The following is a 16,466-nucleotide window of genomic DNA, read 5'->3' on the forward strand; positions in this document are numbered from 1 at the left end:
TGCAAAAGATGGATCAAGATTAGAAATGGACTCTGGAGGAGTTTACAGGGGTAACAGAGGGTGTTTAGTATGCACACAGCAGACTGGGAAACAGATTTCAAGACTGCAGTTGGTTAGAATAAGTGTATTCCTGAAGCTCTTCCTGCCATTTGATTGCTAGGAAAGCTGTCTCCAGTGCTACCAGAAGAGCACCTATGAGGAAGAGGCCTCATAGTATTCCCTCAAAAAGCAGGTGCAGCAGAGAAATCACTGAGTGCACCAAACACAAACACAACTTGTGCTGCACACTGCAGCAACAAAAAAGCAGAGCCCTGTGGACAATCTGGTTAGATTAGTAACAAACTCGTTTATTAGTGTAACTGCATCAAAAGTAGGCACTTTTCAGGCAGCAAAACTTATTGCAGATACAGCTCCAGCCTCTCCTCAGTGGCCCCATATTCCTCAGCAGTGTCATACTATCTCTTCACATGCTGCCCTGCAGCATTATCTTCGCAAACAAAGAAACTAATTCTTTCCCCTTCTATTTTGGCTACTGTATGAAAGTCTTACTTCTTTTAATACAGACATCTTGTAACTTCAGAGGTACTTTAAAAATGACTGCATAAAGAGAAGCATTAACACAGTGTAATTGCAATTATTTAAATATACAGAAGTATTTCAGGGGTATGACTTCTGGATTTTGGTACTTCCACTGCACCACGGCTAATGAATTGCTTTTCCTTTAAAAGGCAAACAGCATCAGCATGAATATAAATTAACTCTTATGAAATTTTCAAGATTCAGTGTGCAGAACCCATTAAAGGTAGTACAGCTAGAAAAAACGCACTGGTAAGATGCTTAGTGAAAGGACAATTTCTTTCTCAAAATTTCAAATTAATAAAAGTTATGCAAATCACACAGAAAAAGTTTCCTTTTCCAAACACCTTTACCTTATATAAATACTATTTAAATAAGTTACCTACCTTCACAAACCAAGAGTGATAAAGCCTGTCCCAGAGCTCTAGCACTTGTTTTTCAATCACAGCGGTGTTATTCACTTTTTCCCCTAAAATCTTGTGGAGCTGAAACATACAGAAATCTTTCATTATACAGGACAAAATGAAGCTGGCATCTGCTCATGAACTCCAAGCTAGATGAATCACGTAAGACTGTCAGTAAAGGCATGCCTCAAACTGAAATGATTAGAAAAGCTGAGTATGAGTACGGAATACACACTTCAGACAACATGGTTCACAACATGAAGATTTTGTCTGTAAAACAGCATTCTGCTGCACTAAGCTGAGGACTACTTTCTGCAATGAAAAACCAATGCCAGCTCCAAAATACTTAATCCAAAGGCCTTGATCATCTTTACAGTAAGTACTTCAAATAATTTGAGATGTGTGATATCAATATGTATAAATAGGAATCTTGGCAAATCCTCCTGAAGGAAGTTGAATTAAATAAATTATAATTTTTAAAAGCCCAATCTACCATGTCCAGCCCACACAGACAGTAGAATAGTGGTGGAGGGGAAAAAAAAAAAAAGTCAGCCTACATTATCTACAATTGTACAGCTAAAGCCAGATGAAAAAACTTATTCATTTTTATTTGAATCACTGACAATCTTATTAAAATGATGACAGATTTTTCAATGCTTAAAACTAAAATATTCCTCTGAGCAGAAATGACTACTAGAATCACTCCCACCTTTCCTTTAACTCAAAAACTAGGGAGTGAAAAGAATAGATCTATCAACAAACTGCTTAACCACACAGAAAAAAAAAAAATCACTGACAAGAAATCTTCTAGCTTCTTTTTACTTCTATGAAATACAAGAAAGGAAAACAGTCAAAAAAGGTGTGGGAGCTCACCCTTACCTTGTGTGTAATCCATTCTCGGCCATATTGGTATACATTATTAGCTGCTGAATTGAGTGCCTTCTGAATAACCTGGGCTTCTGGGAGCCAGCTACGTTTTTTTAAAGAAGGAAAACAAAGTTAACTGCTATGCATTTTACCCATTTCCTTACACTCAAAATGTAACAAAATAACATTTAGAAACAACAACAAAAAGTTAAGGTAAAATATGTATCAACCTACTACCGCTAGGATATTTCCTTCTATGTATCAAGGAACAGATTTTGGAGCACACCACTAAGCACAATTAAATCTAGTGCATGTCATTGCATTTGGACTCCTCCAAAGTTCCTGAATCCTTAGTTAAATTGGTATCTCAATTTTTTCAAAAGAGATCTGTTTTTCAATCTGTATGCATCCTATTCACACTATATTCTTCAACATTTTCCTAGTGTTCTAGTTTTCTGGAAGTGCTATGTGAAGCAGTCTCCTCAATCTGCAAAGATAACCTTTTGAATTATGAACTAAACGCAAATTGTTAACGTAGTTTCCCTGAAAAAGCAACCAGATGAAGCAGCAGGTTTGGGCACCAGTTATTTCTAAGTCTCCATCAAACTATCTGCTCATTAATTTGTCCAGCTATTCACATCTCTTTCAAGCAATGGAGCCTCTGAGTTGCCAGCATTCCAATACTTGTGAATACAGGGCACGTGTTCTATCCCTTGACTTTCTTTCTACATCTTGATCCAATGGCACATGTTGGAGCCCTTTGAAAACAAGAAAGCATTCAGGAAATGTAACTGCTACAGTTGTTCACCTGACTGAAGATCAACATGGAAGTTTTTCTGTCTGTGTATCCCTTCGGACATGTTCTGCATTGGAATTCCAGGACACTTCAGTCATTCACCTCTAAATTTAATGGAAGCATCAAGCTCTGAAAGCTAGTGAAGCTTGATTGATCTGGCAAGAGGTATATGTATTCTTAATGAATTAAAAAACAGTGGTTTGGATGCTTCAAATTTAGATTAAAATACTGGAAGTAAAAATTTTCACTAAAATCCTGTTAATTACTCGACTAGCACTCCAGTATTTTCATTATGAGAACAAGCTTCCAACAGTCAGATTTCCATTTTCATTAGTCATACTTACAGCAAAATGGAAAGGCCAACAACACAAGACATGCCATGAAGGAATAAACAAACACATTTTTAAGTGTTTTCTGTTCTCTTGATTGTTAGTACTGAAGCATTCCTAAAATACAGCACAGCACACGCTTTCCTTCAATCCTGTTAAACTTTCACCACTTTTGTTTAAAAAGTACCCTTGAAAAAAGTCAACCAACCATTCCTGTCCAGGAGACAATACTTTTTTCCTGAGAAGTACCTGGACTCACACTTAATGTCTGTTCAGCTGAAACAGAACAAAAGCAAACTGCAACAACATCCCCCCTCAAAATCGCACTCTTCAGACTTAACTTCCCCTCTGCAGTTCATGCAATCACTTTTATTTGCTCACCAGTGTGCCCTTGATTTACTCCATATGCATTTACCTCAAAATCTTCTCTCTCCCATCCTATTTGCCTTGGTGTTTGCTTTAATCATTACATAGACTGTATCTTACAAACTTGCCACTGTGTACACAGTACAGATCTACTCTTAACAGGAACAACCCTTCCCAACTGATTTACACCACACTTTCCCCCTCCACCATTCCTTCCACCCTCAACCTCTTCTTTGGTTCACTCCAGAAACATTTTATTCAACTCCTGTTCTCTGAAAGGCATTCTGCAGCCAACTTTTCACACTGAAAAGATAATGCTCTGTGTAGAAGGCTGTGCCATGAGAGCTAAACTCTTTGTCATCACTTTTCTTTTGCAGATAAAAGGGAAAAGAATATTGACCTTTTCATTTTCTGCACTATGCAAGTTCTCCTCCTAAACTGGGAAGGAGAAGTTTACACACTTGTCTTTCAGTACCCAAGTCCAACCAGTCCTCAAATGAATGCTACACTGACAGTCCTGCAGAGTGATGCACGAGCGCTACTGCTGCCTGACAGTCTAGCTTTTACATCTCTCTGCAACAGTCGCTCCCATTTCTGTTCACCTAGGGGATTGTTTAAAATTAAAAACTATGCAAAGGAGCACCTGGAAGCTTGTTCATCCACCCTACACTATTCGCTTAACTTCAGCATTCTTACTTTGCCCATTCTGGGTGACTGGCTACTGTCTCATTGATCAAGCTGCTTGTGACTTGAATCATGTGAACACTCTCTTGATGTACCTAAATTAAATACAGACAGAGAAGAAATGTTATGTAATGCAATCAACACTCTTCCTACATTCAGAGACTTTTTTTTTGCAGGAGAGGTGGTGAGCAGGAAGGGGGAGTGGTGAGGGGTGGCAAGGAGGGAGGTGACCAGTTTGCACATTTAAAGAACATTTCTTCCCATGCAGACAACCCATTATGAAGAATGAAGTGCCATTAACCAAAAAAAGCAGTCTACAATAATCATCACTCTGTTCTGACAATTTTGGTCACACTGTGTGACTAATAGTAGCAAATGGAAATTTAAACCTTATCTCAGTGGTAAAAAAATTTAACAATACAGCAGTAGTGTCAATGGAAGTACTTGAATACAAAGCACAGTTTCAGATATGCCTTTTTTAAGCCATAGATCAAAGAAGTGTAAAAATTAATGAATGCTCAGCTCTAACAAGACCAAGCACGCTACAAAGTGCTGCATGAAATTCATTCTTCAGTAAGAATGACAAAAGTCACCATTTATAAATATCTTAATGTTCCTTTTGCGAATACAAGGAGGCTCTAGGCAGAAATGTTTGCACAACTTCTAATGCTTTCAAGTACTTGACATTGTATAAGCCCACATTTTGGAAAAAGGAGATTGACATCAGAACCTATTGATTTTTGTTAAACTGTATTCAAGTTAAACATACAATCTCCATTGACTGTTTCATGTATGAGCATACCTCTATTAAAAAAAAAAAAAAAAAAGGAGGGGGAGGAGAGAAAGTACATGAGTGACCTCTTCTGGTGAGCACTAAAAATCCCCAACCACAACCCAAAAATCAGTTCCAGAGAACATTTGCTCATGCATCTCAGCACATTCAAACTCAAAACAGGATACCATGAGGCTATTACAAGCAATTACACAAACCTACTGATAAAATACACCCTGTGCATTTTACAAATATGTTTCTGATGCAAGGTAAATTAAAAGGTAATAACTCTAAGTAGCTCTGCTGTTGACAAGAAAAGTATAACAGGATGCAAATAAAATCTGTTCCTGTAATATATAAGCTAGTAATTCTTTTGCTAGAATCAATTATGTATTTCCAAATGTCCTTTCCAACCATAGCGATTCTATGATTTTAAGTCTATATATCTGTCTTGTCATATAAGTAAATAAACACATAAATACAAATAAATATACATATATAGATTTTTATATATAAGTAGTCCTGGAATAGTAATAAGCTCAACTATAGAGCATTTAGTTGCTAAATTTTTAAAAAAATTCTTTAAGCTACACAATTTTGCATAAAGATCAGTAACTTTCATTCAGCATTGAAAATGAGCTCTACAATTACATTCCTTAGCACACTGTACCTTTGCGGTAAGGAGCAGGGCTAGCAGAAGGGTTCCTATCACTAGCAAAAATATTATGAAAATGCTGATTATTTTATCTAGCATTTTCTCCAGCCACACGATCATCTGTGCAGAAAAAAAAGAAAAAAAAAAAACAACAAATTGTAGAATATAAATCAATCTTTAACAAAAGCAATGCTGTATGACAGTATTGTTATCTTTATTTACAATCACAGTGCAAGATGAGGCTCTAATCAAACAGCATTTATGCCCAAGCTTGGAGATGAACAATCAACAAGCAATGTTAGCATGATTAAGGTCATGGTATGATATGATTTTGCAAACGACATTTAGACATTACCACAAGACACAGCAAGCTCTCTGCAAAGCAAGCAATAATCCAACATTTACTTACTAGACCTAAAGAAGCTAGCACTCGTATCACCTAGGGACCTAGAAACTTGTCTTTGTTTCTTCTCCTTCAGCAGCTCAGGAACTTAAAGGTACTGCCTGGACAGGACTTGAAACCTTGTGAAGTACAACCATGACTTTCAATATGAATAGCTAATAGCCATCCAAATGACAAATGTATTTCTGCATGTAACCAAATTTTTAAAGCGCTCATCAGACGGTGATGAACTAAAAAGGGGCTGGAGGCTTTCTACATTACTGAATATCAAGCCAATTATTCAGCACTGACTATTTCTATCCACTTGGAATCTCAAAAGGTTGAATTAAATTTGCATCAGCTAAGCCTACTGATATGTGAAAGAGGAGTGTATGTTCTGTCAGTTTAGGGACGGCCCCATTCTACACACATCCACAAACAGTGATACTGCTTAAGATTAGAGAAATTCTGATAATGTCATTCAAAACAATCCGACTGCTCAGCCACACGGCTACGCAGAGTGCTCTAGAATGGTGCAACCTGAGCTTCGTCTCATACACAGATTGACTGCTCACATAAAAAACTGAAGGTCCATGTTAAGTATGACCAAGTAAGCTTTTCTAGCTTCTACGAGTCAAATACTACTCCATATTGCATTACTGCAGGAAACAGCAGAAGAAAGACAGCTATAAAATTTTTGCTTAAAGAGAACTGAGGTCAAAGCCAGCGTACAGTAGGTGAAAGTATTTCCAAAGTGAATACAAGTTACACATTCCACAATTAGGCTGGTAACTTTTTGGTTTAAAGATCTCACAAAATTACTAATATGCTTGCTGATAGTTTACACTAGTTTTCGTCTTTATTTACCCTGTCCCTACAGGTGAAACTGGCCCTGGAACTGGAAGTTCTACAGCCTGTTGTGTGATGACTGAACTGATGAGCACTTAAGTTGTAACTGCTATTTGAAAAAAAAAGGTAGAATTTTTTTTTTTGTGCTCACCCTGTAGCACCTGAGCAGTTAATATGCATTAAGCAACTATTTTTAAACTCTAAGTTTTTTCACAACCAGCTCCTGGTTTGATCTAAATTAACACAAGGATTATACTCAGCATTTCAGAACTGTTGTTCAAAATGATGAAGAAAACAGGAAGAAAGCAAAATCCTTTTAAAAGAAGAAACAAGGTGTTGAAGCAGCAAGTTCTCATAACAAAATGTGCACTATGTTATGACCTGCAGAAAGGAATTCAGAGAACCTGAAACAATCTGCAAAATGTTTACTCTGATATTTTTAACATTTTTCAGCATTGCTAAAATATTTCAGCCATCAGAAATGCCTTGCCAATACTAGACGGGGGTTACCTGTCTGCAGCAGTACTGTAGGGTTTTGAAAACCTCTGAGTAGTGGTTACATGGTGCTGCTACTTCTCTGGAAATAAGACTGAAAATAAGATTTACTATGCCCTTCCAAGCCTCACATACATCTAAGGACTATGTACAAGAAGCAAGAAATAAAAGTCCCTATTTTAAAGGTCAGAAATCAAAAATAATTGAAAAAACACTAGATGGCTAGAGGACAGAAATTTCATAGCATGGGCAGAAGTCATTAAAAATTAAAGCTGCCCTTGTTATTTCTTATTTAACAAAGTTCCAATTAATTGATTTTTACTTTCTAAGTTAGAAGTAAAAGAAATACACTAGCTAGTCTTACATACAGCACCTTAATCAGACTCACTGAATCCAAGAGCTTTGGAGGCATTGTGAGAGATTTCCAAAAACACTGGCCTCAATGATTTTGTGAGTAGTATCCAATAGATGAAAGAGTGCAGTTGAAGGTGGACACTTTAGGTATTTCACCATGGTAGCAACTACTGGAAGATCAAGCTCCAAAAGGGCAGATGGGGACTCTCTCTGAACTGGAACATGACAAAGAGGGGATCTGTTCTTGACACTCCTCACCATGGGCTGGAGTGTGCCCACGCTGCCTCTGAGGCGTGGCTGCAGCACACATAAAGCCTGAATTACCTTTAGTCTAGTTAGTGAAGTGCTGGCAGCACTGATGTTGTACCAGTACAGGCAGCAGCCTCAGCCATGCAAGGCCACCTTGTGTGTAAATTCTTGGGCAGGCAGCCCAAGCAAGTCAGCTGAAAGCCAGCTCTGGTGCTGCAACTACACCTCTCACCAGAGTCTTGAGGTGATCTAAGCTATACAACTGGCAGAGACACCACAGAAGACTGAGTTGGATTGAGTATTATAAAACTAAAAACAAATGCACAATGTTTATTATGGGCTATATTTACTCCTCCTCTTTTAACTTGCTATTAAATCTCCCTTCCTCCACACTTACACACAGTGTTTCCTTAGGAAGCACTCACCTTTGCACACTCAGCTAAACCAAGCACAGGTGCTATGCTACTGCAGGTAGCTAGGCTGCTACATCCCTCTGTGCTTGTACTTACCGTGGAGTCAAGTCCAGACTTCATTCTCACCCCAGCCCCGTCAGGCCTCCCTGTACAGCCCTCCTGTAAACCACAGGCATGCACACAAAGACAAACATACACTGACTAAACACTAGTCATTAGCCAGAGACCATGAAGTTTTAAATTCAGTTCCAAGCTTCTAATCTAAAGGTTAGTCAACAGCAGGAAGCTGAGGCTGCCACAAGGTCCAAAATTATGCAAAGGTAAAGGAAAACCAGGCTCCTAAGCTACAGAAGGTCATGGTTATAAAACCAAACTGAAATGTTACTGATTTGTGGTAGACTGTCTACAGAAAATATCCTCAATTGTCAGTTTTGAAGGGGAAGGTATCAATTATTTATTTATTTATTTTAAAAAATAACTCACTGTAAAGAAAGTTTTTAGGTTGAGTTGTGTTCTGTTAAAACGCTTCTCAATAATCTCCAAGTACTCACCATCTTCAGCTTCTGGGTGATGATACAAACCATATTACACTGAGCTGTAAGGTAACTACAGTTCATGCTTAACAACTGGGAATCCTGCTACCTAGACAGGTGCTTCATGTTATGCAGGATGATACATGACCTACGAATTCATATTTTCACGTTTCACACTGCATAGCCATCAAAACACTAGTTTTTCTAGTGTCTTTTAATTACTGCATTACCCACACAGTGAAGCACACATAGGCATCTACAAAAAATTACCAAAGAGGTCTTTCTTTTAATTTTTATTTTAAATGGCTTCACTACCAGTCAGGATTTTTTCCAAGACATTTCTTAAACTTGTTGACATTTCCCTTTAGTTCAGTTACTGTTTGAGGATAGCATCTTATTAACACCATCTGAGGAGAATAAGGAGAAGCCTGTAATTGGGACACATCTCAGTGATACGCTGAAATGAGTCAGATGAGTAGTGGAGTTGGAAAAGCTAGAGAACAGTCTATATGAGGTCTCAAGTCAACTTACACCAGTGTCCCTCCAACAGCAACTGCAGAATTCGCTGATTTTTTCTAAAGACTCCTGCCATAGACAATGTTAGAAAGAGCAAATCATGCTAGCCCAGCCGAATATATCCTACATTTTGGGCTACATAAATCATGTTAAATTATGTGGCTATATATTATACTTGTTTAAAAAAAAAAAAAAAAAGCTTCAAGCAGCTCTTTGACACAAGCTCTTAGGAAGAAAATCCATAAGTTTTATCACCAGTAGTCATAATCAACCATCATTTCAAACTCCGCTGTCTCTAGGTGGTGTATTTTTAGTTTCTTGGCAAATTATCAGAAATTTGTCTTGGTGTTCTCAGAAGTACTTCCCTTCAAACACAGACAAAAAGGAAAAGGGTGCAAAAGAAAGCAATCTTTTAAATGTATCCAGTGCTCTGTATTATAAATCTCCTCCTTTCTTTGCTTCTGGTAGAGTATGATTAATTTTTTAAAGGTAATTATTCAAACAAAAAAAGGAAAAAACAACCCAACAAAAGAAACCCCCAAGAACCTGATACAGTCCGCACAATATTTTTTGCCTCGCTTATTTTTTAAAATCTTAATTATAATATTATTACTACTTGTTTATGCACAGGAGTCAGCACTGCATATAACACTACAGGACTTTCAGGACATATTCCTATGAAATTTTAAAGCAAAACAGCATTTTTAAAAAATAGCTCCTAGGAACAAAAAAAAAAAACCAAAACACCTCTGTTAGGAAACTGTCCACAGGGTTTATGCCCAATAAGACAAATCTCTAAAAATAAAATAAAATCTAGACATTTTAGAGTTCAAAGCAATTATAGTGAAATTAATTTTGCAATCTATCAATATTAAGGAAAAAAATTGATCTACTGATATGAATTTTCAAACATGCAAATGACAAACTCAGAGCCAGAAAAAAAATAGTTGAGATTAAACTTTCACCTGTGGCTCACTGAACTCAGCTCTTCACCTAAACTGCTCACAAACCAATACCTCATAAATAAATTTGCATGAAGTGCTATGGTTGCACTTATTTGCTAATCATAAGTCACTCAAATAACACAAACATTTCAAAGTCAGGAAATAAAAAGGTAATTTTAAAACAACCAAACTATATTCAAGGGCGAAAGAACATTCAAAACCTCCTTGTTTAGTGGACAATTATAACTGAATCATAAAGCAAGTAACTCTGCCCTCTTGTTCAGAAACATAGAAAGCCCTCCATCATAAAACCCTGAGTTCACTGATTAAATACTGAAGATCAAACCTTCTAAGTTCATTGGAGCTGCTCCACGTGGACACTACACGCAGCATTACTCCACATCTGCCACCCGAAGCAGGTAGCAGCTGTGCAACCCCCACTTTTTTGTTTACAAGAACTTCTCAGGGAGTTGTGAAGTGCTCCCATGGCCTCCCATGCTCTGCTCTGCTCTGCTCATTTTCAACAGCCTTCAGAAGGAAGTATTTCAGGTGCCTTTCACAGCACACAAGACAGACCCATGGTTTCTGTTGTGATAGCCACTTAATGGAAAGGACGGGTTGTTGTTTATAAAACCATAGTAACCACTATGTACCACTAGTAACTCTCACTAATACTCAAGTGGTGAGTTAGGTTAAAAGTTGCTGCTGGAAGCATAACCCATTTCCAAATACAGTATTTGGTATTTTCTCTTTCACTTAATTACTTGATTTGCCTGTATTTTACCACATACTTGCTTTTCACCTTTAAAACTCTGCGGTCCTGCAGATGTACACATGCTACAGGCATCCCACTCCAGCACTGTGCTGGTCTGAAGCAGTGGCACTGCCCAAGTCCCAGAGAGGTATCACTGCATTGAGGAGTTGTCCAGCTTTCTGTCACAAATGAGGCCAAACATGGACTGAATCAGTTTTAACTTCTCTCGGGATGACAGTTCCGCAAAGAACGAGTTAACACCATCCGATTAAGAACTGTACTCCTCAGTTGCCATGGTTCATATAAACCACACCAATTTTGGAAGCCACACAAAAAATATTTTAGCTATACCAACTGATTCAATTATATTTTCACGTTTTTATTACTAGTCCTCACTTCCCTTGAGACTATTGTTAGATTCAGTAGTTCTGAGATCATGAGTATTCCTACTTGACTCCTGCTATGCTGAAGACCACAGTGCTCCACCCTCACCACTCTCATGTTAATTCAGTTAACTCTCCAGCTCTCCAGCCTGGGAGAGAACTGGTTTTGCTATGCATCCCAGTGGGGACCAAGCAGAGATCAACTGCTCCTAAACAGAAATGCCACTAAATCAAACTACCACTTGAAAGGTTAATGCAACGTTCTGCTGTACAAAATGTTTAACTATGTGCACTCATTTGAGTAGAAAACAAGAGATCAGGTAGAATTAAATGACCTTCAGTAGCTTATATCAAGCGCTGGAAAAGAGACACTTGGGAGAGAAAACTAAGAAGCAAGGCATGTTAAGGAGTGTTCATGCGGCAAAAAAAAACCTCCCCAAAGCCACAGAATCCATTAGTTGGAATCACAATTTTTCTGTTTATTTACCTTCTTATTAAGCCAGTGCCACAGCTTGTCAGTGGCAGGGGGAGATGGAAGAAAAGGGAAAAAAAGACAAGAACACAGTGGAAAATTATTGAAAAATGCAATAATAGAGAGGGGGAAAAAAGGCAATGAGAGGCAGGCAAAGTCATCCACAGAATGAAAATGAAACTGTTCCACACACAAAGGTAAATCGCAATAGAGGAGAAGGTCATAACTTCTAATACAAGAATCCAGATACTACTATTAACATGCATTTTTTGAAACAAAGAGGGATATAACAAATACAAGCAACTTTAATGAAGTTAACAGAGCTATCAGCGTGATCTGGGCAAGTCCAGTTTAACTATACTGATAGCTGACACTTCAGATTTCAGAGCAGGACTTGTCAAAGTACTCCAAGAAGGGCACTTGACTGAAACACCAAAACTTAACATGAGATATTTGTTTAGTGCATTAATACTCCTGTTCAGTTTCTGATATATTTTAAAACACTTCTATTACATCCACTACTATTAAACAAATTTTAAATGCTGTTTTTAGCACCACGTTCACATTGCAACATTCACATTCAATGGCACAACATCAAATACATAATTAAATCTGGTATACACACAATAGCAAATTGTAGATTTCACAAATGCGTGGATTTCATATAATTTTCTTGATTGTGCAGAAGGTTCCCTCCACTTCTCAACAGCCAATTTCTCCTTTTGTACTAGTTACTAATTCTCACCCGTCGTGCTCAAGTACACCCATTTTAGTACCTAGCTTATGTAGGACTCTATTCTTAATTCTAGCCAGTAGGAATCATGTTTGCAGCATAATCACAACAGTGAAAAGCTTCATTTTTCAATTATTCAACCGTGTTAGAGGTTAAGATCAAGTAATTGAAGTTTGCTTCTCCCTGAAAATAAGATCAAATGTTCAGTGTATCTAGTGTTTCCATCAGTTGCTAGAAATTCTATCAGCTCCATTGAAAACAAAAGGTAAAGACATCTCAAATTTAAAAAAAAAGCTCAGAATGTTAGCTAAGTTATATTGGAAACAAGCAGATTTACAAAGAAACATGAAACATCAGGAAAATGTGTCACAAAGCACCTACTTTTACTACCTTTCTACTACTCGTAGAAAGAATCACAGTAATGGAAAGCAATGTCAAAACTTCAAAAGCCTCAAATTGACACCGCACAATTTATTTCCATTTTACCTCTTCACCTGTAGAATAATCTATCAGTGAAAAAAGGTAAAGTTTTCAACAACATACTTCTGCCTTTAACTTTACTTCTGCATACTAAAACCTACTATACATTAGGTTCATTCTAGAAAAAGCAGAACTCATGCCTGCATTTCTCCACTTTTCAACACCAATAAAACAAAAGCCAGAGCTCTACTGTTAGCCTGAGATTTTAGCAGAACGTGACAGGAGAAGTCTTTGGTACTGTTCTATAATTTCAGCCTACTGGAATTGGATGATAAATACAATTACTAGGAAATGACATTATGTGTCAAAAATAACGATATTTTTTTAATTAATGTTTAAGACAGTATCTGGGAAGCTCTACCTACCTCCTATCTTGCCAATACTGATATTTAAGTAGTTTTACAGATGTTATCAATTTACATTTAAAAACAGGCTACATCTTAATTTTGATTTTCAAACCATCCAAAATTAGCAAGGCTACAATCATTTTTCCAGTATTTTACTGGAAAACTATTAATACAAGATCTTAAATGTCTATGGAAGCATTTCCTAAAATAATACATGCACTGGTAGAGATTCTGCCTGTTTTCTATGCTTGCTTTAACAGTGTGCTAAACTTGGTACCAGAAGAACCAAACCTTGATTTCACCCAAACAATTTATTGCAGTCATCCATACGTAAAATTCTAGTATGCTATACCTAGAAAAAGCATATAACTACTACATGATTCACTGGAGTCTACCAGAAAGCAAGCATACAAAATGCTAGCACATTCTAATTAATAGAATTCTGTTGCACACAACTGAATTCTGAGCAACTGCCTGTGCTGCTGAACTCCTGCACAAACTGTAACCAAAGCAAAACTACAGTTGCCAGAATAAAGACAACTTTTAAAAAAAAAAAAAAAAATCATCAATGAAACAAATTATTAGTTCTGGACTAGTGCTAAGAACATGCTGGATACCATATCTATTAAGTTTTAAGGTGACTCCATGGATGGCAACAGAAACCTCCCTTCTCTTTCCTCCAGGAAGTCTCCTATCTGAACTGCTGCATCCGTCGGCTCCACAAGGCAAATAGATTACAGAACACAGGAGGGACATCCTATTTCCACAGTCCATATCTAAAGCAGGCCTGCACATACAGCCACAGGTTAGCCCACTTTAAGAAAATGAAAAGCAATGCCCTACTTTCTTCCCTCTTGATGGGGTCTTCTCTTCAGATTTGGCTGCCTTTCCAAGATAACCAGAGGGTGACACGCAGTGGGAAAGAAGAATAGCAATTCTTTACTTACTGCTTTTGTTTAAGAAACAAACATCATCAGTAAAGCTCAAAGACTTCCATGTATGAGCAGTACTCTCCCATAATTTCTTACAACAGGTTAAATTTCCAGACCACCTACACTAGCCTCCTAAAGTTCATTTTGGAGAAAACAACATGCCACTCTAAGATGTCTTCCTTGTCCTCACTACTTTTTATTCAAAATTAGAGCTATATACCACTGCAGAAGGAACAAGTAATACTATTAAGCATTTTTATGGAATAGATCTTGTTGATGGCTTGTTGTACTTGGCCAAGAGCCCAAATACATCCTGATGCTGAGATTCAGCCTCCAATTAACTCAGCACACAGAAAATAAAATCAAAACCAAAATCACTAAGTAGCTTCAGCTCCCAGGAAAAGAAAGGACAAATAAAGTATTAAAAAATTAAACATCTAAATGATCCTTCAATCTTGATTGCTCACCATGCACAACACAAAATATCAGCTGTAACAGTTTACAGCAAGAACTTCTACTTTGTGTTTGTGTGTTTCTGCTTCCTCTTCAACACTGCCTACTGAAGCCAAAATATTTTTTAATCAAACTTAAATACAGCTCATTCATACTTTCTAAAAAGACCTGCAAGGATGTAATTTTCTTTCCTCTCTTTTCCCTGTCCCTACAAAGCCCACAACTACCAATATGAGCATTGCTTCTCAAATGCTCAGAGGTAAGATGTATCCATGATCCTTCAACACACACAACAAGCATATCCAGTAGAACTTAAGAGATACGAAAGCATTAGTGTGATGATCACTAGAAGACCACATATAATGCCAACCACCCATGACAAATGCAGATAAAGTCTAAGTACAATAGGCACCAACAAGGACAACAGAATCATGCAGAGTATTAGATGTCCTTCCTTTAACAGCTAGAAGAGCTTAAGCTGCATTAATACATAGAGGACAGACTCAAAAGGAATCTGCCATCCAAAAAAATGGCGAAATGAGTTACACCAACACTGTTCTCTTGCTTAGACAAGAACATGAATATAGACTGACCTTAAATACATATAAGCTGAAGAGCGGGAAGTTCTGCTGCACGTTAGGACAAAAGCCCTACCTTCTCTAAGGAGAAAAGACTTAGTGGAATTAGGAAGGATACTGTATTATGCAATACAAGAATACTAAACTTGACAGCTCATGAAATACAATACATACAATATTGTGTCTAGAGAGTCTTGGCACTTACAAAACAAAACCTTTCAGTGAAAAGCTTTGTATAATGTAAGCTTTTATCCTAACACATTAATACTCCCCCTGCCTTTGCAAAAGCCCCTCAAATGTTGTTCATAGCTGTATTCTGAAAGGTTTTCCTTTTTCAAATTCTTTCTCAATAAACTCTGTGAAATCATTACTTATCTCCTACAGCCATTTCAACTCTTTTGTTGACCTTTTGACACCCATTTACCCTTTAGGTTTTTGCTTAAGCTCTTCCTTTTCCTGTAGGAATTCAGAGCTATAAACTGCAGACCAATCTGCTGAGGTACAGATGCTCTGACAAATATACTTACAAGGGTCGGTTCTTCAGTTACAGAAACTCAGAGTTAATGGCTTTCTTTAAAGCAGAGAACACTTCAACAGCACAGTTACAGAAAGCACACTTAGACACTAGCTATTGCAAACAAAATAATCTATCAGGTTAAGTCAAAACTTACAATTCTGAATGGCGAAACCTTCATAAATTTTATGGAGCTTTCCAAATTTGCAATTTGCGATGCAACTGTTGGCGTATTTTGAGCGGGGGAGAAGGGAGGAGAGCACAGAAGCCTTATTCTATGACACTTCCCCCATGCCTTATCCCATACGTTTCTTCTCTTACAGAGAGAAGCCTTCTGTACCACCATGCCACTATGTTCAACAACTATACTTCCTCAAATATAAACAAATGTGTTTTAACTAGCTTGGGCCCTAGTTGAAGAATACAATGGGTCGCTTTTTTAACTGAGTTTTCACAACAGAAGTAGGAACATCTCATCCTTCAACTTAAAGCTTATTAAGTTTAACTTAAAAATCTCTGTAATCAGGTAAAGTGAATGAACCACTAGAAGTTTGCCTTACTCAGCTAAGGGATTTTCTAAAGCTAACTCAACATTTAAAAAGCTATTTCTGTTAAGCTTCTCATGTAATCATTTAA

At 37.4% G+C, this 16,466-nt stretch overlaps 1 protein-coding gene across 1 annotated transcript in view; it reads right to left on the reverse strand.

Moving 5' to 3' along the window:
* TMEM245 (transmembrane protein 245) overlaps nt 1-16,466 on the reverse strand; it is a 71,199-nt gene that overhangs the window by 39,149 nt on the left and 15,584 nt on the right. The window contains exons 8-12 of the mRNA XM_008947084.1: nt 11,809-11,832; nt 5,465-5,569; nt 4,035-4,117; nt 1,860-1,950; nt 963-1,061 (exon numbers count right to left, since the gene is read on the reverse strand). Of these exons, the coding sequence (XP_008945332.1) occupies nt 963-1,061; nt 1,860-1,950; nt 4,035-4,117; nt 5,465-5,569; nt 11,809-11,832 (402 nt within the window). The remainder of the gene's footprint in view (nt 1-962; nt 1,062-1,859; nt 1,951-4,034; nt 4,118-5,464; nt 5,570-11,808; nt 11,833-16,466) is intronic.

Source organism: Merops nubicus, unplaced genomic scaffold (genome assembly GCF_000691845.1).
Source record: "Merops nubicus isolate BGI_N331 unplaced genomic scaffold, ASM69184v1 scaffold89, whole genome shotgun sequence".
Lineage (NCBI taxonomy): Eukaryota > Metazoa > Chordata > Aves > Coraciiformes > Meropidae > Merops > Merops nubicus.